Source organism: Oncorhynchus masou, chromosome 14 (genome assembly GCF_036934945.1).
Source record: "Oncorhynchus masou masou isolate Uvic2021 chromosome 14, UVic_Omas_1.1, whole genome shotgun sequence".
Classification (NCBI taxonomy): domain Eukaryota; kingdom Metazoa; phylum Chordata; class Actinopteri; order Salmoniformes; family Salmonidae; genus Oncorhynchus; species Oncorhynchus masou.
Window position 1 is genome coordinate 25,628,506 of NC_088225.1, and position 19,355 is coordinate 25,647,860.

General features: G+C 41.2%; 4 protein-coding genes across 7 annotated transcripts; 2 read left to right on the forward strand and 2 right to left on the reverse strand.

The window, feature by feature from the left end:
* Nucleotides 1–58: 58 nt before the first annotated feature.
* On the forward strand, nt 59–5,214 carry mfsd13al (major facilitator superfamily domain containing 13a-like). Its single transcript, XM_064987023.1, has 8 exons — nt 59–605; nt 1,041–1,355; nt 1,489–1,785; nt 1,930–2,052; nt 2,257–2,411; nt 2,659–2,742; nt 3,210–3,353; nt 4,487–5,214. The coding sequence occupies exons 1-8, from the start codon at nt 393–395 to the stop codon at nt 4,626–4,628; spliced, it is 1,473 nt and encodes a 490-aa protein (XP_064843095.1). The 5' UTR covers nt 59–392; the 3' UTR covers nt 4,629–5,214.
* On the reverse strand, nt 4,945–8,678 carry si:ch211-139g16.8 (immunoglobulin superfamily member 6). 3 transcript variants are annotated; one of them, XM_064987027.1, is made up of 6 exons: nt 8,604–8,678; nt 6,799–7,140; nt 6,534–6,625; nt 6,330–6,380; nt 5,887–5,997; nt 4,945–5,564 (listed from the first exon to the last, which is right to left on the reverse strand). In XM_064987027.1, the coding sequence occupies exons 2-6, from the start codon at nt 7,133–7,135 to the stop codon at nt 5,514–5,516; spliced, it is 642 nt and encodes a 213-aa protein (XP_064843099.1). In that variant the 5' UTR covers nt 7,136–7,140; nt 8,604–8,678; the 3' UTR covers nt 4,945–5,513. The 3 variants fall into 3 exon arrangements, with proteins under 3 accessions (XP_064843099.1, XP_064843100.1, XP_064843098.1); XM_064987028.1 differs by lacking the exon at nt 8,604–8,678 and adding an exon at nt 7,294–7,532 and having other exon boundaries at nt 5,859–5,997; XM_064987026.1 differs by lacking the exon at nt 8,604–8,678 and adding an exon at nt 7,294–7,488.
* Nucleotides 7,758–13,418, forward strand: LOC135554629 (ER lumen protein-retaining receptor 2-like). Its single transcript, XM_064987029.1, has 5 exons — nt 7,758–8,018; nt 9,333–9,433; nt 9,881–10,039; nt 10,181–10,433; nt 12,104–13,418. The coding sequence occupies exons 1-5, from the start codon at nt 7,928–7,930 to the stop codon at nt 12,136–12,138; spliced, it is 639 nt and encodes a 212-aa protein (XP_064843101.1). The 5' UTR covers nt 7,758–7,927; the 3' UTR covers nt 12,139–13,418.
* Nucleotides 13,419–13,453: 35 nt separating this feature from the next.
* LOC135554630 (lipid droplet assembly factor 1-like) lies at nt 13,454–18,567 on the reverse strand. 2 transcript variants are annotated; one of them, XM_064987030.1, is made up of 6 exons: nt 18,405–18,567; nt 17,937–18,042; nt 17,631–17,799; nt 17,301–17,439; nt 17,131–17,196; nt 13,454–15,355 (listed from the first exon to the last, which is right to left on the reverse strand). In XM_064987030.1, exons 2-6 carry the CDS (start codon nt 18,030–18,032, stop codon nt 15,316–15,318), a joined length of 510 nt encoding a protein of 169 aa, XP_064843102.1. In that variant the 5' UTR covers nt 18,033–18,042; nt 18,405–18,567; the 3' UTR covers nt 13,454–15,315. The 2 variants fall into 2 exon arrangements, with proteins under 2 accessions (XP_064843102.1, XP_064843103.1); XM_064987031.1 differs by lacking the exon at nt 17,131–17,196 and having other exon boundaries at nt 17,279–17,439.
* Between the last annotated feature and the right edge of the window lie 788 nt (nt 18,568–19,355).

The following is a 19,355-nucleotide window of genomic DNA, read 5'->3' on the forward strand; positions in this document are numbered from 1 at the left end:
AGGTGGGACCAGAGCACCTTTTTGTCCAATGTTTGTTATGGTTCGGTCACATGGATTATTGCCCCGCCCATTTCCGCATTTACAGAAACGGGTTTGATAGCTGCAAGCGAGGAGAGGAGCATAATGTTATTATTTTATATTAACACAAAGTTGTGGTTGTGTATTCATCAGTGAGGTTATCTTAATTAGTATTTGCAAAGTCTGTTTGCTGACCAAGCTGAAATAGTAGAAATCCTGCGCTCGACTGCAGCACTTTTGCCATGGAATATGAATAGCTGTGAACTCCGTTTCTATAAACTCACCTTTCACTCAAGTGATACTCGACTCACTTTGCAAGTCTGTGGTAATTAGATCAAAGTGAGTAGCCTGGGGAAATTAAACCACCACCAGGCATGACCGTGGAGAAACCAGCCGCAGGTGTTCGCACCTTTGGCGGCCTGAACATCCTCAGGCACCTGGCGAGTCTGGGGGCTCACCCCGCCGCCGTGGCTTACTCCATGACCACCCTGGGAGCAGGCATGATGAACAGCATATTCAGCTTCTACTATGTCAAGCTGTTCCTCAACAAGTACAAGATATCAGAAGGAGCTTTCCATCAGTCACAAGTGAGTACTGTACTACAGTAACAGATACTGTAAGCTTATGAGAGGCAGGGAGCCCAGTGGTTAGAGTGTTGGGCCAGTAACCGAACCACATTATTATTTGTTAAACAGCAACTGTAGCCTTCGGGCCCTATGACTATGGTGCACTTGTGTAATAATAGGCCAACATAGTGCACTGCCCAGTAATAGTATGTCAATTCAAAATGGGAATAACTGGCTTGATATGTCAATGCTCAATGGTAGTGAGGAATGTATGTACAATGGTATTATTGGTCATGCAGCTTGCTCACACTTCATTAAGTGGAATGAACAACACATGACAGCATATACAGTCCTTTGACATGTGTAATTTGGGCAATTGTGCAATATTTGCAACTTTGAGATACACCTTTATATGCAAAACAAGACAATAATTATGTCATCCCTTCATCCTGACAGGTGGTGTACATGGTGTGGAACGCAGTGAACGACCCTCTGTTCGGCTACCTGCAGGATAACTCCCGTGTACCGTGCTGCTCTCAACGTCGTCTCTCCATCCTGTATGGTGCTCCCTTCTACGCAATCGCCTTTCTGCTCGCCTGGTTTCCATGGCGAGAGTACGCCCCCGGCGACTGGATGAGCGGCGTCCACCTAATGGTGGCGTTGTGTGCGTTCGACGGGATGCTGACGTTTGTGTTGCTGGCGCAGTGCGCCCTCTTTGCAGAGATATCAGGCCACCACCAGAGCAGGCTGAGACTCATCAAATACAACCAGGTAGGAAAAGGAGGTGTTTTGTGTAGTTTTTTTTTAACATGTTTCATTTTAGCCTGTATATGGTATTTATTTTGTTGTCTGAAGTCAGTAAAGTGTTCTCACATTTGTCTCCTCTTCCCCCTCCTCTCCCCAGGTGGCGTCACTTATCGGTTCCTCCAGTGTTCTATTCTGCGGCCTCCTCTCCCAGAACATGGATGACTTCCCATCCTTCCAGGGCTTCACTGTCCTGGTGGCCGTTCTGGCTTGTGGCTGCATGATCTACACAGGCCTACACAGCGAGAGCCGCTTTGACACCAAAGGGTCAGCACCGAGGTCAAACTACCAAGGTTCTGGCCAATCAACTCTTTCCTTCTCCTTGGTGATCTCTATGACCTTGCAGATCCTGACCAATAGGGACTTCCAGCTCTTTGTGCTCATGAACTTCTTCCAGGTCAGAGAAAAAGACTTGGATACAGCCACTGAATGGGGGCACAGAATGTGGTTTGTTCTGTTAATGGTGACATGTGTGTGTATGTGAGTGTGTACCACAGCTGACCATTACATTTATATTTCCTATCCTTTGCACTTTTTCCAGGTCTTCATGGTGGCATTCTGTAATAACTTCACTATGATCTTCGCCGAGCATCTGATACCCCCCAACGTGCTTCCGTCACTGGCCAAGAGCTTCATGTATGGAGCTGGCTTCATCTGTCCTCAGGTAACATACCACAGCTCAAAACACTTTATACTGAGTGGAGGGAGTCACTAACCTCACTCAGCATCACCAATGTATTGCATTGAGTGCGTTGCCAAGTGCTGACCACACACTAGACCACCTATTTTATAGCATTGCCTCATTGATTTATTCCAAGTGTTACTTACTGTATCTTATTGTCATCTCTCTGTGGTGTGTCTCTCTCAGTTGGTTGTGCTGAGCAGTCAGAGCCTGCTCCACAGCCTAGGCTACTACAAGATCATCCTGCTCACCTTCTACGTGGAGGCTGGCATGGCTGCCGTCATGCTGGTGCTGGGGCCACATCACTACTACATCCTGGCATTCTTCCTGACCGCTAACATGTAAGAAGTTATGTTATGGTATTGTCATTGTAATGTTATTATATCATCTATTTCTATGTTATTGTAGCCACTGGCATTAATGACAGTAAATTTCCACATATATCAATGTCAGTTATGTAATTCAGTAACATGATTTGCTCCATGAGTTGGATATACAACAGTGCCATTTTACAACTGTTTGCTTTATCATACAAACACTATTTAATTGTAAAATAAATAAATATATATTCTCTTTGTCGCCATTAAGGGTCCTTGTCCAGGCAGCCTTCAGTCTGTTTAATCTGCCTCTGGCTGACATTATCGACTCAGACGTTGAGAGACACAAGCGCAGGTAAACCCAGGTCTGCTGTGTGACAGCACAGTTATAGTAGTGCCACATCAGCACACAGTGACCTCCACCCACCCAGCCATCCATTACAGATAGACAGAAATAGAACTACTCTCTCAGGTGTGTTCGGTAGGCTAACACTGAGCTTCATTGGCAGTGCTACAGTACCTAACAGCCTCCCTTGGAAGGGCATCTACCTAACATTACAAAAGTAACAGAGGCTGTATGTTCTTACAATCAATGTGCATCTCTGTAAGTCACGTACAGTACACAGACAGGAATGTAAACACAGTGATGGAGATAAACACTAGCAAGGGTAGGGCTGAAAGCGCTTTGAGCCGTTGATGGAAAATATAAATCCAATCATTCCAATCCATGATTATTATTGTCATTGTTATATCCTTATGATGTCAAAGTAAGTGGATCAAGTTTTAAAGCCTTGTTGTGTCCTTTACCTCTGTCCTCTACAGCTCCCCCCTCTCCTCCATGGTGTTTGGGACCAATGCTCTGTTCACTAAACCAGCCCAGTCTCTGGCTCCTATGCTGGTGGTCTCCATCCTAAACCAGTTTGGCTATGAGAACCTGAAGGACGCTGGGAGGGATGCAAACCCCAGGTAAGTGCTGCTGGGAGGGATGCAAACCCCAGGTAAGGGCTGCTGGGAGGGATGCAAACCCCAGGTAAGGGGATGCAAACCCCAGGTAAGGGCTGCTGGGAGGGATGCAAACCCCAGCTGGGAGGGATGCAAACCCCAGGTAAGGGCTGCTGGGAGGGATGCAAACCCTGCTGGGAGGATGCAAAAGGGGCTGCTGGGAGGGATGCAAACCCCAGGTAAGGGCTGCTGGGAGGGATGCAAACCCCAGGTAAGGGCTGCTGGGAGGGATGCAAACCCCAGGTAAGGGCTGCTGGGAGGGATGCAAACCCCAGGTAAGGGCTGCTGGGAGGGATGCAAACCCCAGGTAAGGGCTGCTGGGAGGGATGCAAACCCCTGGTACGGGCTGTGTCTCAATAGTCTTAAATGTCCACTCCTTATCTCCTTTTTGCTAATTGTATTATTGTGGTGAGTACTGAACAGGTGAAAGTGAATTCCCTGGAGACATCCATTTTGCTCGTATTTGATCTGTCTTCAGATAAGTGAGGCGAGGAAGGCACTTTAGACTATCAAGGATGACCATTTAAGATCCTGTTCTGTGTTTTGCATTATTAGCTATAATCCATGTTTGCTCTGCCAGCATGCAAATTAACTTTAGCCTGACCAAACCAGTCTTACTGTTACGGCCTGGTGTATTTTGGAGCTCTAGGAGTAGGAATGATCTAGGATTGGTTCACTGCCAGCGAGTCACCGGCTGAATTAAAGCAGCATTTGATTCATTTCAGGTGCCGATATCACACGTTGTTATCCGTAGATGTAATGTTTGACAACTTGCTGGGGTTAAAGCTTGAACTCTAATGTTACGCTCACTGAGATGACTGCTTACGCCCCCTAGTGGTGAAAGAGCTGCATTGACATGTTACATTAATTGTGTCAGTAAACCCATGGAAAGCAACTGCATTTATTCTACGACATGGTAGTTAATTATACGTTACTCTAATGTATCTCTATCATAGCATTATTAGATGTAATTTTTATGAATTGTCTTGATACACAGACACACTGGTTGAATTCATGACAACACATTTCCAGTAGCTCCTCTATATCTTGTAACAGATCCTGTACTGTCTGAATAATGTCCTACTCCTCCCCTGCAGTGACTTGGAGGCCCTCCACACCACCATGTTCTACCTGGTGTGTGTGGTGCCCATGTGTATCGCCGCCCTGCAAGTCTTCGCCTGGAAGCCCTTCTCAATACGCAACAGTCACACCGTGGACACCATGTATATCGACGGCTGAGTCACTCAATTTATGCTATTTATGAGTCACTGTCTAGGCTGTCTTTTAAGACTTGATAGGTTGCTGCAGCACTCCTAAAGGGAACATGGGGGTGTAATGGCCGGAGGGTGCTGCAGAAGAAAACACTCCATCTGTATGTGTTTGTTATGTTTGTCGGTGAACTTGTCTGGTGGTGATGAAGGGAATGATAGTGACCTTAACTCTGGCAGCAGGAGCACAGTACCTGAGTCTGCTATTACTCTATGCAATAATATTATGTTAGTTACAGTGGAAACTGTATGACTTAACCAAGTTTGAGGGATATTGTAGCATCAGATTACTTTCACATAGTTTATTAGTTTTCAGACTTTGTTCTCCAAACAAATTGAATGTAAAACAGATATTTTCTTTGACATTGTGTATACTACATACTGTTATCATGGGACCTGAACCATTGTGATGTTGTGCCTTTGTCTAAATAGTTAATAGCAAACAAATATGCTATTACTTTTCATTCAAATGATTTGCATTCATTTGTTGGGGAATGTTTCCTACGTGTCCTTTTACACTGTTCCCATTTAAAAACAATAAGCCTTCATTCAAATAACTTGCACGTGTTATTTACGTTGACTTTTGAAACTGAAACATGGACAAAAAAAATAGGATATTCAAATAGGTGAACTTCAGATTCAGTAGAGGGACTTCTGTTTTTCTTTCTGATTAATTTGAAGTTAACAAATTGAGATTGTTTTTGTCTGGTTACTCTCTTTGGTTAAGCTATGGGTCAGTTTTAGATTTTGGTTAGTCGTTTTGCAGGTCAGCAGTGTCCATCGTTTATAGTCTCCCGCCTGAAGATCAGTCTGTGTAGGGAAGTAGCTGTCATTAGTGGTTCTCCTTTTTGTTGAGTCACTGGTTTTGGTAAATGTCCTCTGGATGGTTGGAGTGGGGGCTTTCAACCTGCAAGACAATTCAGTTGAGTTTATCAGCTGTAGAGTCAACATGGTGTAGATTAGATGTGTTGATAGAGAAGAGTCTGCTTAAGAACAAGGTGTGATTATTTCGTCAATTGAAAACCGGTTGATATAACTGAGTCATAACATAAAATCGAAGCACTTCCTAGCCTCTCTCATACTTATTAGGAAAGCCAATAAGCCATATTAGGAAAATGCAATGTGACATTTACATACATTTACATTTAAGTCATTTGGCAGACGCTCTTATCCAGAGCGACTTACAAATTGGTGAATTCACCTTATGACATCCAGTGACCATCCCGTACCTTGTTTTGAGCAGGGCCACTGTGGTTGGGGTTTTTCTTGTTACTTCGTAAGTTCCTCTTACCGTACAGTTCTTGCACAACAGCACCAAACTGTACTCGAACTTTATTCTTCTGTAAGAGAATGAACAGCAAACAAATTGGTTACATCGCAGTGGTAAATAACAACTAAAAAGTGTTGTATTTCCTTGTCTTTCTGCAATGTAAACAGTCTCAACATTGTGAGACTGAGGATTTTACTAGGAATTTACTGAGGAATACCCCCTCTTACAAAACAATGATAGCAAGGACTTAGAAATAGAGCTGTTCCTTGTTTAAGACATTGGGCTTTCCACAACATGGTGAAACTAAATATTGAGAACACATTACACATTGTGGTGGTATCAAGTATTCTTTAAGACATCATGAACAACTTCAGCGAGGCAGTACAAAAGAGAAGACTGCACCTGGATGTCAGTCTTCTGTGTGTCTCTGCAAACAGCAATGTCTTTCCCAGTCTAGTGTAGAATGAGCAGGTTAGAATCCAATGTAGACTAGATGATTATGATGGTTGCATGATTGGTCAATATATTTTGTGCTCTGTTACATCTCAAACAACCAATTCATAATGATCATTATATGCATGTATCTAGAGTAATACAATAGCTTACCTTCTTACGAATGATCAGAATCAGTATTGCCAGACTGTACAAGGCTAACAGGACAAACAGCAAAACATGCCAGGCCATCTGCATGCCCCTCTCTGAAAGCACACAGGAGAACTGGCACTTGGTTTTCATATGGTTGTAAAGGCAAAACTTGAGTAGAACTGAAAAGTCCCCCTTGCTACCCCAAACACTCTTACCCATAGAGATACATTAAATGATAAGTAATAATTTCAAATGACACATGTTCTATTTAATTCTATGCTCTTACCTCTCACCACCAGCGTGGTGCCCTGCCCTATCTCCTGTGCCCCGCTGCATACCACGTCTCTAAACAAGGCAGCACAGTGGTACACCCCGCTGTCATTGGCCTGGAGTGAATTGATATTTAGGCTGTTTCTCCCCAGGCTGTATTTGTGGTGCTGGGTCATCAGATCGACCGAGTGGTGAGCGTCCTCCTTGAAGACGAACCAGAGGATATCAATGTTCCTATTGGTATCATATAAGATGTCACAGGGAAGAGAGGCTGACTGACCCCCTATCCGCCAAATGATATCGTCTGGCTGGTGTAACGATAACCCTGGGGGGCAGTTTTCCTTGTTCCCCATGATGACTGGAGTAAAAAGAGATACAGGTATAATCATAAAGTTGTACTCTCAATCGTTATAAGTGAAGCTAATATGGTATCAAAACCGTTTTAATCTGATATTTAATCACATTTAATTTAGCTGATATGATACATTTAATTTAGCTGATATGTCCTTACCGGCTGTCGAGATTAATTAGCGTGATAGAGGAGAACACTGACAAATCCGTTCTGATAAAAACATAATGTTGGCACAATATGTGTGTGTGCGCGCTGTGATCTCATGACTAAGTGTGCAATAGACAGAACAGGAAGATGGATGTTTTCACTTCTCTCAGTTTCCCATCCTGTTTACCAAGTATCTCATCATTATGTGTTTGGTGTTGTAATCCCAAACAAATTCTCTCACAGTTGTCAGTCAAAACTGTCTTCTCGTAGTAATGTTGCAGCATCAGCGAGATGTGAGAATCAATCTGTTCGCTGTTCTTCAAATTCAAGGCCCTGGCATGACAGTCACATTGCGTTTATTCAACTAGAAATTCTTACCAATGGATGCTGGTGGGCGTGTTTAGCACAGGTGTCACTCAAACCGCCGTATCCAATCCGAGCCCAATTTGCTTTGTAATTTACGTTTTTCCTACGCCCCCTTCCACGTCGACTTGCCCTATCGCCATATTCCAACTCGTTGCATCAAAAAAGGGATAGTGAAGCCGGTTAAATAAGTTAGCTAGAAAGCTAGTTTAAACCAGGAAAAAGTTAACAGGAGACTTTAAGTCATTTTCACCGGTGTCAAAAGAAGTCATCAGCTCTCGCAATGAACATCTTCAGGTTAACGGGAGACCTCTCTCACTTGGCAGCTATCATCATTCTCCTGCTCAAAATATGGAAAACCAGGTCGTGTGCTGGTGAGTATATTAGCCACTAAAATGTATATTTCTTCAAATGACTTACTGGCTATGTGCTGTCTACTCACGTATTTAGTTAGCCGTCTGCCCATATTCCAACCCATCTAGTTAGTTGTAGTTTAGATCCCTGTAGACAGCTAGCTAACATGGATAGTATATATATTTAGCTGGTAGCTACAGAACAAACAAGCAACGAATGGCATTTTAAGTGCTGATCAGTGTATGTGTTTTTTATATATATATATATATATAATGCGTCATGAAACATGCAGAAACATGTGTGCACTGGAGTGTTCGCTAGCTAGTGAGCTTGAATTGGTTGAACGTTAGCTACTTCACCACAGTAGCATGTCAACTTGCTAACTGTCTATTCTAGCGCGGCAACTTGGATTGCTGTGATTTTAAAGTTAACTACTAGCTAAATGGATTGTTTAATCAAAGCCTTCATTGAATATCTGGTTTGCCACCTATGCAAAACATGTTAGCTACGGTATCTAATTAGCTAGCTATGTGTAACAGCCAAAATAGTCGACGATTAAAAGAAAATCGATTGCTCATAAAGTGATGCAGGTTTGGACACTGTACCTTGCTTTCAGATGAGGTATTTATGAATAACTTCTGTTTAAACATCCCGTCTCGTGTCACCTTGTTTTCTGCAACAGTCTGGCATGCGAGTTCACTCAATGTAGCCCGGCGTTTGATTGTTAGATCTGGACTCTGACGTGGCATTCTTGTAAGTCTCACGAAATTAAATTAGGTGGCAAGGAATCAATGCATTCTCACTCAAAAGTAGTCGACACTTATACATTTATGTGTCAAATTAGCTGAACATCCTATATTCTAAACACTCGCACACGTTTCTCTCATCAACCTTGTTTGCATCGGATTAATTTGCATTTGAAACATTAGGATCTGCTGTTTTCTAATATCAGTCACTGTAATATATAGAATAAATAAGATGTCTTGTGCACATTACGATTAGGCCTACACGGAGATGCATTAGTTGCAGAGTGATCACCTTGGTCTTGAGGTGCTGCTGCATTTCTTGATGTAGTTTCAGCAATCAGATAGTTAATTTACCCTCTAGTCAGACATGGGTTTGTCTCACTCACATTTCCAACTGCTGTTAAGATACCATCACACTTGCAGCTCTGACTGGGCAGGGGCTTGCAAAGGAAGACTATTTCAGAAGTTGTTAAGGACTTGCCATTCTTCCAGAACTTGTTCTTGAAGTGATGCAAAACTAGAATAATTTCTTATTTCATTCCCAGGTATTATCAGTCCTACTGTTGTTAAACTGGTTGTCCCATCCAGGTATCTCTGGGAAGAGCCAGATCCTGTTTGCTTTGGTCTTCACTACTCGTTACCTGGACCTCCTCACCTCCTTCATTTCCCTCTACAACACCACCATGAAGGTAAGAGGATGGCTGAGCCTTCCTTTCCTTCTCTCCATACCACTGATAGTATTGATTAAGTGTTATGAGTTGGGCCAGGTAGAATCCCTTAGTCATCTGCATAAGCAATTGACAATGTCCTCACCAAATCTCTCTGGGGGTTCAGATAAGTTCTCTGTAGATTTATTCTGGCCCTAGTCCTTATGAGAGACTGTCTAGACTGCGCTACTATTTTCTTCTCAGCACCATTTTATGACCTTTATCTAACTAGGCAAGTCAGTTAAGAACAAATTCTTATTTTCAATGACGGCCTAGGAACAGTGGGTTAACTGCTTGTTCAGGGGCAGAACAACAGATTTGTACCTTGTCAGCTCAGGGAGTTGAGCTTGCAACCTCTCTAACCACTACGCTACCCTGCCGCCCTTAACATGGGATACATTCATTTTCTCCCTATACTCTTCTCTGCAGGTGATCTACATTGGTTGTGCCTACGCCACTGTCTACCTGATCTACATGAAGTTCAAGGCCACCTATGATGGGAACCATGACAGCTTCCGAATGGAGTTCCTGGTGGTTCCTGTAGGGGGCCTCGCCTGCCTGGTCAACCATGACTTCTCTTTCCTAGAGGTTAGAGACATTTACATTACATATGAAGGAGAAGCCCCTAGTTGATGTCTACTTAACCTATTCCGCATGGTCAGTTGTGAGAGAGCTGGCGGATGAGATTAATGGCTAATATACAGTGTTGTGTGTTTGTCTTTCTATCAGATCCTGTGGACATTCTCCATCTACCTGGAGTCGGTGGCCATCCTGCCCCAGCTCTTCATGATCAGTAAGACGGGCGAGGCGGAGACCATCACCACCCACTACCTGTTTTTCCTGGGTCTCTACCGGGCCCTGTACCTCTTCAACTGGATCTGGCGCTTTTACTTTGAGGGTTTCTTCGACATGATCGCCATTGTGGCCGGCATGGTGCAGACCATCCTCTACTGCGACTTCTTCTACCTTTATGTTACCAAAGGTGAGTGTCCACCTAAATGTCCACCTCTGATTTATGTTCTGCCATCTGTGTATTCGTTGATCGACCATCTGCTTTTTATGTATGCGTAAGTAAGCTTTGTTGGAGTTTTTTTATTTAACCAGGAAGGGCTCATTGAGATTAAAATCTCTTTTTCAAGAGCGCCCTGGCCAAGATAGGCAGCATCAAGTCATTACAAAAAAATTAGACAGACAACATGAAAAACTACAAGTAATCTAGTAAAAACCATTGAATTCACAAGAGTATAAAACAGCAAATTAAAAACATTGACAGGTCAGGGAATCGGCCTCAAACTCCTTCATCAGTGATTTAAAAACACCAATCGGGACAAGTTCTTCCAGTTTAAAAGTACTTTGTAAGGTGTTCCAAGACGATGGCGCAGAGTACATAAAAGCCCATTTATCAAATTCAGTTGGGACATTTGGAACAGTTAGCAGGATAAAGTCCAGCGAACGAAGAGACAACCCACCACATTCCTGAACAATAAAAATGCACAAATAAAAAGGCAGTAAACCCAAAATGGCTTTATAAATAAAAGTCTACCAGTGACTGAGCCTACGAGTGACTAGAGAAGGCCAGCCAACCCTGGTATACAAAGTGCAGTGGTGCGTAAGGGTTTTGCAGTTTAAAATAAATCTCAAAGTGCCATGGTAAAGAGTGTCAATTGATCTCAAACACTGAGCGGAAGCATTCATATATAAAATATCCCCATAATCTAGTAAAGGCATAAATGTAGCTGTTATGAGCCTCCTTCTGGCTTCAAAAGAAAAACATGCCTTATTCCTAAAATAAAATCCCAATTTCAGCTTCAATTGTTTTGTAAGTTGTTGAATATGCAATTTTAAGAATCTGTCATCAATTAAAATTCCAAGATATTTACGAGGTTACAGCCTCAATCTCCTTACCCTGACAGGTAGTAATAGGTGAAAGGTTCAGAGGTCTATTTCTTGCATTAGAAAACACCATTAGTTTAATTTTGCCAGTATTGAGGATAAGCTTCAATTGACACAAGGTATGTTGAACAGTATAAAAAGCAGTTTGCATGTTCTGGAAAGCTTTTGTAAGACGAGGCACAACAGTAAATAACAGTATCATCAGCATAAAAATGAAGTTGTGCTTTTTGGACATTTTTGTCTAAATCATTTATATGAATAGTGAATAAGAGTGGAGCAAGTACAGAGCCTTGGGGCACACCATTCAAGACAGACAATTTAACAAACATAAGCCCGTCAAATTTAGTGCACTGAGTTCTATCAGACAGATGGTTAGCAAACCATGCAACTGCATGCTCCGAAAGACCTACACTCGACAGTTTCTGCCTTAGTATAGCATGATCAACTGTATCAAAAGCCTTAGATCAATAAAAAGTGAGACAGAGTGCTGTTTTTTTGTCAATGGCTTCAGTGATATCATTTAAAATGGCTGCTGTAATTGTGCTATGCTTCTTCCTGAAGCCTGATTGGTACATTGATCAAATAGTTAGTAAATAATTGATGTTTGAGTTTGTAGGACTACATCATATCCTAAACGAGTTATAATCTATCTAGATACACTTTGAATGTTATAGTACACAGGAGTCGGCACACTGCAAGGGAAATATATATATTTTTTAAATCATTGGACCCTCTGACATGTATCTCAATAATCCTCAGTGCTGAAAGGAAAGAAGCTGAGCCTACCAGCATGAGGTTCAGACGGAGACCCCGTGTCTTCCAGCAGACTCAGGGTGCGTGGAGATGACATCACGGAACCCCGCCGAGCAAGATGCCTGAGAGACAGAGCGACTCAAGGGGGAAAACACTAGTCTTCTTCATGAATAACTTTGAACTGGTAAACAACAAACGGCTCAAACTGAATGAGAGGTCATCCCAGGTCTTCACGCAGTCATCAGATATCTATTTTTAGCATATTGCCTTACCTTTTCTCATTGCTGTTCAAAATAGAAAGAAAACATGTTTGTTTTTTTTGACATGTGAGGTGTGCTCTTTGATGGCTCAATATGCATTGTATTGATTAGGGTTGACTCAATACAAAGTACCATGCCAAACTTCAAAATGAAATACAAAAATGTAGTCTTTATGATTAAGATGGAAACGATGTGTCAAGGAGTATTATGTAATGATGATTTTATGTCTTGCTATTTTTTTCATACATTGTTTTTACATGACTGTACCCCCTTGGCCAATTTATTATTCACAACTACATTTACTTATGTTTTGTAGGTGCTCTTTCATTTGGATATCCCAGTTTGCACTCCTCTCTTGAAAAAGTTATCCTGCAGAGCCCACTTCTGGGTTCTTGTGTTTACATAACCCTTTGCCCAATATATATTTTTTTCCAGTTGCCCTTTTTGACATTTTTGGTAAAATTCCCTTCAATGCAGTTGTCAAATTTGAAAGCATAAATTCTTCATCTTGGTGTCCTCCATTTATGTACATACTTGCCTTTCTAAGATGAAGTTCCCATCTTACATATCACCTTTCACATCCCCAACCAAAAAAAAAAAAGAGTTTATTGCATTACTTAGGCCCAGGCTCAGCTTGTTCAACATTGGATGATTGTAAGTAATTTAGGGGTCCGTATCAGTAAATGTGCTTCCCGACAGGGCTATTTGGTTTGTTTTCAATGCAGTCATAGACTAAGGTTAATTTGATTGAATACTGTAATCACCTTACATGGTCAGTTTGTTTAGCTGTTTAAATAAAGATGCAGTTATTTGTCACAGAGGTAAAAGACCCATTGAAATATACATTATATTCTAGAACAGTGTTCAGGAGGAATGCGTGTGAGATATGGTGTTTTGGTATAGATGCTTTTGAGTTAAATGTTGAGATTTGACCCATTTTCCCAGCTCAGTAAACCCCCATAGTTTTTTCATTTGTCATTCCTATAGCTTCTTTTGTTTTAAGTTGCATGATAACTGTGATACAACCTCGCCTCCAATAAACGTTTTATGAAAAAGCACAATTTTACCTTGTTAATGTGAAAAAACAAAAAAGTGGTAAGTACTTAGAATTACTTTTATTTTATTAGAATCCCCATTAACTGTTGTGAAAGCAGCAGCTACTATTCCTGGGTTCCACATTAAACATGACAATACAGAACATTTAACTGCTCAAGGCCAGAACTACAAATCTGTGAAGGGTCAATCATTTCAAATGACTTTTGTACATTAGAAAAATGTCTTACAATATTGAGACACTGGCTTTCTAGAGCAAATCAATTTAGTGCAGTTGAAGTGATTTACTTGTAACATTCCATCAAAGTAACATCTCACCACTAATCTTCAGAGAAAAGGTACATTAAATTGAATACATATAAAAACACTGATACAAATCAGTCACTTTCATCTCTTAGTGCATACTTTACATTTCTGGTTCACACAAACTGACATGATCTTAGTAACAGAAACTAGCTCCCACTTTTCAAATGGACCACAGATTTTAAACTTAAAAGACTGACCTGTTATTAATCCTATGTGGATCAAAACTACAGGAACACATTTAATAAAATCTTTGGCAAATGTACAATATGGATTATAGCATACTGCACACATTGTTTCCAGAATACACAGATTGCCAAATACAATGTTTCAACTGTTCTGCCTAATTATTTGACCATGCTGGTCATTTATGAACATTTGAACATCTTGGCCATGTTCTGTTATCTCCACCCGGCACAACCAGAAGAGGACTGGCCACCCCACATAACCTAGGAAGAAACCTAGAGGAACCAGGCTTTGGCCTTTCTAGAGAGTTTTTCCTAGCCAGCGTGCTTCTACACCTGCATTGCTTGCTGTTTGGGGTTTTAGGCTGGGTTACTGTACAGCACTTTGAGATATCAGCTGATGTACGAAGGGCTGTATAAATACATTTGATTTGATATGAATGTAGCAGTAACAGGTATATTATTTGCAGTGCCACCTGGTCATCTGTCATGTTCTAAATGGGCTTTGTTTAACAAATCAGTTCTACCATTACAGGTTCTTAATCCTCTCCATTGCAAATGGACAATACAAACCAAGGTGCATTCATTGCATGTAACATCTGACAATCAGACTAGCAACCGATAGCAGCTTGAATTTAAACTATGTTTATGTATAAAATATACATCTTTGTACTCTTAACCCTTAGAAAGATCAAGAAAATAGAGATATTAGTACAAATGCTATAATGCGATAAAATAAATCAACAATCAATGTGCCTACATTCAGTCAGGTGAAATTATACAACCTCCAGAATCATATAAAGAAATATTAATACTTGTATCAATGGTTATGAATCCATTGGGCAGTTTGGATAATCAATTTTTCTAGTTAAAGGCCCAGTCAAAGATTTTTCTGTTTTATAAATATTTCCAGATGATGTTGGAATAATATTGTGCAATTGTGAAAATGATGCCCTTTCAGTGCAAGAGCTGTTTGAAAAGACCACCTGAAATGTCAGCCTGCTTTGGTGGGCTGAAAATGTGGCTTGCCTGTTGACATCACCTGGCGGTAAATTCGTTTATAGACTAATAAGAGAGATCCAAATGTCTCTGACAATAACAGATATGTTTCAGTTTTTCCCCTCCCCACTTAGACCTAAACAATTATTGCTTGAGAACATGCTCTTTGTTAAGAAGAGATTTTTGTTTGTTTTCATTTAAAACAAATCACAGTAAGGTACTTAATTAGCCAGAAATGATTTGATATTGAGATAAACAGCTGCATTGGGCCTTTAATGAAAAGTCAACCTGAGGTTTTACTCTATCGAGTTCTTGAGTCGAGAGGAACACCTATCTGCCAGTGAAAGGACTGCAGTGCAGTGATCAGTATATGATTGTGTCTGTAGAAGGCCATCTCCATCACTGACGCTGCAGCTCCTTAAACCTCCGGCTTCCCATAGGCTTCTTCATCTTCTTCTCTGACAGATTTTAAAGTAGGGGAGAGAACAAACAACTTGAGGATCAAATTAAAGGGACACTTTAAACTTATGAGAAACAACATTGTATGATACAGTTAAAGTACACCTTAGCCAAATACCTTTAAACTCAGTATTTCACAATTCCTGACATTTAATCCTAGTAAAAATTCCCTGTCTTAGGTCAGTTAGGATCACCACTTTATTTTAAGAATGTGAAATGTCAGAATAATAGTAGAGAGAATGATTTATTTAAGCTTTTATTTATTTCATCACATTCCCATTTGGTCAGAAGGTTACATACACTCAATTAATATTTGTTAGCATTACCTTTAAATGGTTTAACCTGGGTCAAACGTTTTGGGTAGCCTTCCACAAGCTTCCCACAATAAGTTGGGTGAATTTTGGCCTACTCCTCCTGACAGAGCTGGTGTAACTGAGTCAGGTTTGTAGGCCTCCTTGCTCACACATGCTTTTTCAGCTCTACCCACAAATTGTCTATGGAATTGAGGTCAGGGCTTTGTGATGGCCACTTCAATACCTTGACTTTGTTGTTCTTAAGCCATTTTGCCACAACTTTGGAAGTATGCTTGGGGTCATTGTCCATTTGGAAGACCCATTTGCGACCAAGCTTTAACTTCCTGACTGATGTCTTGAGATGTTGCTTCAATATATCCACATCATTTTCCTTCCTCATGGCGCCATCTATTTTGTGAAGTGCACCAGTCACTTCTGCAGCAAAGCACCCCCACAACATGATGCTGCCACCCCCGTGCATCATAGTTGGGATGGTGTTCTTCAGCTTGCGAGCATCCACCTTTTCGTCCAAACATAACGATGGTCATTATGGCCAAACAGTTCTATTTTTGTTTCATCAGACCAGAGGACATTTCTCCAAAAAGTACAATCTTTGTCCCCATGTGCAGTTGCAAACAGTAGTCTGGCTTTTTTATGGCGGTTTTGGAGCAGTGGCTTCTTCCTTGCTGAGCGACCTTTCAGGTTATGTCGATACATGACTCGTTTTACTGTGGATATAGATACTTTTGTACCCGTTTCCTCCAGCATCTTCACACGGTCTTTTGCTGTTGTTCTGGGATTGATTTGCACTTTTCGCACCAAAATACATTAATCTCTAGGAGACAGAACGCGTCTCCATCCTGAGCGGTTTGACAGCTGCCTGGTCCCATGGTGTTAATACTTGCATACTATTGTTTGTACAGATGAACGTGGTACCTTCAGGCGTTTGGAAATTGCTCCCAAGGATGAACCAGACTTGTGGAAGTCTACAAAAACAAATCTGAGGTCTTGGCTGATTTCTTTTGATTTTCCCATGATGTCAAGCAGAGGCACTGAGTTTGAAGGTAGGCCTTGAAATACATCCACAGGAACACCACCAATTGACTCAAATGATGTCAACTAGCCTATCAGAAGCTTCTAAAGCCATGACATAATTTTCTGGAATTTTCCAAGCTGTTTAAAGGCACAGTCAATTTAGTGTATGCAAACTTCTGATCCACTGGAATTGTGATACAGTGAATTATAAGTGAAATAATCTGTCTGTAAACAATTGTTGGAAAATTACTTGTGTCGTGCACAAAGTAGATGTCCTAACCGACTTGCCAAAACTATAGTTTGTTAACGAGAAATTTGTGGAGTGTTTGAAAAATAAGTTTTAATTAATGACTCCAACTTAAGTGTATGTAAACCTCCGACTTCAACTGTATATCTAGAAAGGAGTTTTTGTTCATCAACCAAATAATGTGTTAAGTTGAACACACCCATCTCGTTCCATGACTGTTATATTTGTCACAGGCTCCAACCTAGTGACTCGGTACCTACTGACACTGGGTGAAAGAGAGAAAGAAAGAGGGAGAAAATGAGAATCTCAAATGAAGGGCCTCTGTGTGTGTGTGTGTGTGTGTTTACTCCAGGCTGTGTGCTTTGATACCGCTGGCTGTAGTAGAAGTTGAGCACATTGTAAGAGGTAATGTAACAGGCACCGAGGACCAAGGAGACCAGGATGGAGAGGATGGCCAGAGCAGAGAGCACACACAGCAGACTGACCCCTCCTAGGGATAGCAGAAACACTGGAGGGAGAGGGAGGAGGTAGGAATAATGAGGAAAAACAAGAGAGTGAGAAAGGGTTTCAGTATTAGCCACCATCATTGTCCTTGATAGACAGGCATTCAGGCTAGTTGTTATACTACACAGCTGGGAAGAGTGTATTGGCACTGTAGTAGTGGACACTGGGTAATGTATAGATATTGTAGGGACTTACCCTCCAATAAAACGAAACCCACAGTGGCACCAATGAATGTAACAGTGGCAAAGGTCAGGAAAATCCCAATGGGTACAGTGGCCATGGAGCCAAATACCAACACAGCCAGGGCTAAGAATGGGTGGCCATTGAGGTACTGCCCCATTGATGTGTTCATCAGCTCTGCCACCTAGTGAGGAGAGAGAGAAGGGTTGTGAACATGCTTCACATTACCTATTGTCCTATTAAGAAGTAATACATGTCTGTTACTGTTAGACCAAGAGCTTTTAACAGTGTTGCTGAAGAGGAGACGGGGTGCACTGTTACCTTGGGGTCATAGTACAGGCTGTCCATCATGCTACTCAAACTGTCTCGAAGCTGCAGTAGCCCTTTGGGGATAGTTGTCACATTGTTGCACTGCATTGTTAGGTTTCTATCATGCACAGAAGAAGTGAGGGATACATTTACAAATAAATAAATGTCGCTGTCACATAGTTTAGCCCCCTCTCATGGAGACACACATATGAATACCGAGTATCAAGCTAACTCACTTATAAGTCTATTTCAGCAAAGCGCCTTGATGACACATCAGCTAGTAGTAGCTGGGTTTCTTGGTTTGTTTACTTTCACTAACGTTAGCCTAGCTGAATAGCTAAAGCTATTTCCAACGACTTGCTAGCTAAAAAAGCGAGCAACACATTGAGTTACTCCTCAATTCCACACGATTTTAATTTTAACACAGCTAATCGTGTAGTTTGCTACTAATCCAAACGTTTTGCAAAATTGTTCGTTTACCTTCTTCTTCTGTAATATTATGGCGGTCCGCAAACAAACGTTATCGTTGAATGCCGCCACTTACTGTACTGGAGTGTCTAGTCAATCACAGTTTACGGACTAAAGAACCAAACATTAAGAACAACTAAACCCTCCTATCTAATCCTTTACTACTCTGTTCGTTATCTACCTGTCAGGAAGTGTGCCGACTGGTTTGAAGCTGTGTGTGAACTATCGCGAGGTTAACAAAAAGGTGTAAAATGCAAAGAACAAAAATTACTAGGACTGAAAAGCATGTGTGACTGATACATAGAAATAGAACTAATAGAACAAACAACACATTTCAATAAGTTTGCATCCAAATGATCTACCCTTCTCCCCAAGTGTACATAGTGAGGAATAGGCAGTGGTCAGTCTAAAAAAATACAACAACAAAAAATCTTGTACAAAGGACAACAGACAGAATCAAGGCTTGGACTGGCAACCCTGCAGTCTTGAGGCAAATACTACATCCCTTTCTTCACAAATAAAATTACATAACTGTTGATGAGAACTGCACCTGTTTCTGGGAAATCATATGATACTGTAATACCAACATAAAATATCTAAATTATGTAAGAGCCCAGGCAGCCAATAGATAACAACATGGAAGATCTCTATGCTGAGTGTGTTCACTGTGTGTGATATATCCCCTTCAGTGAGAGTGAGGGTAGTCTGGACACAAAAATAATTAGGATTAATTTTTTAAATAAATAAATACAATATAAATATAGGACAAAACACACATCACAACAAGAGAGACCCAACACTACATAAAGAGAGACCTAAGACAACAACATAACAAGGCAGCAAAACATGACAACACAACATAACAACAACATGGTAGCAACACAACATGATAGCAGCACAAAAACAAGGTACAAATATTATTGGGCACAGTCAACAGCACAAAGGTCAAGAAGGTAGAGTCAA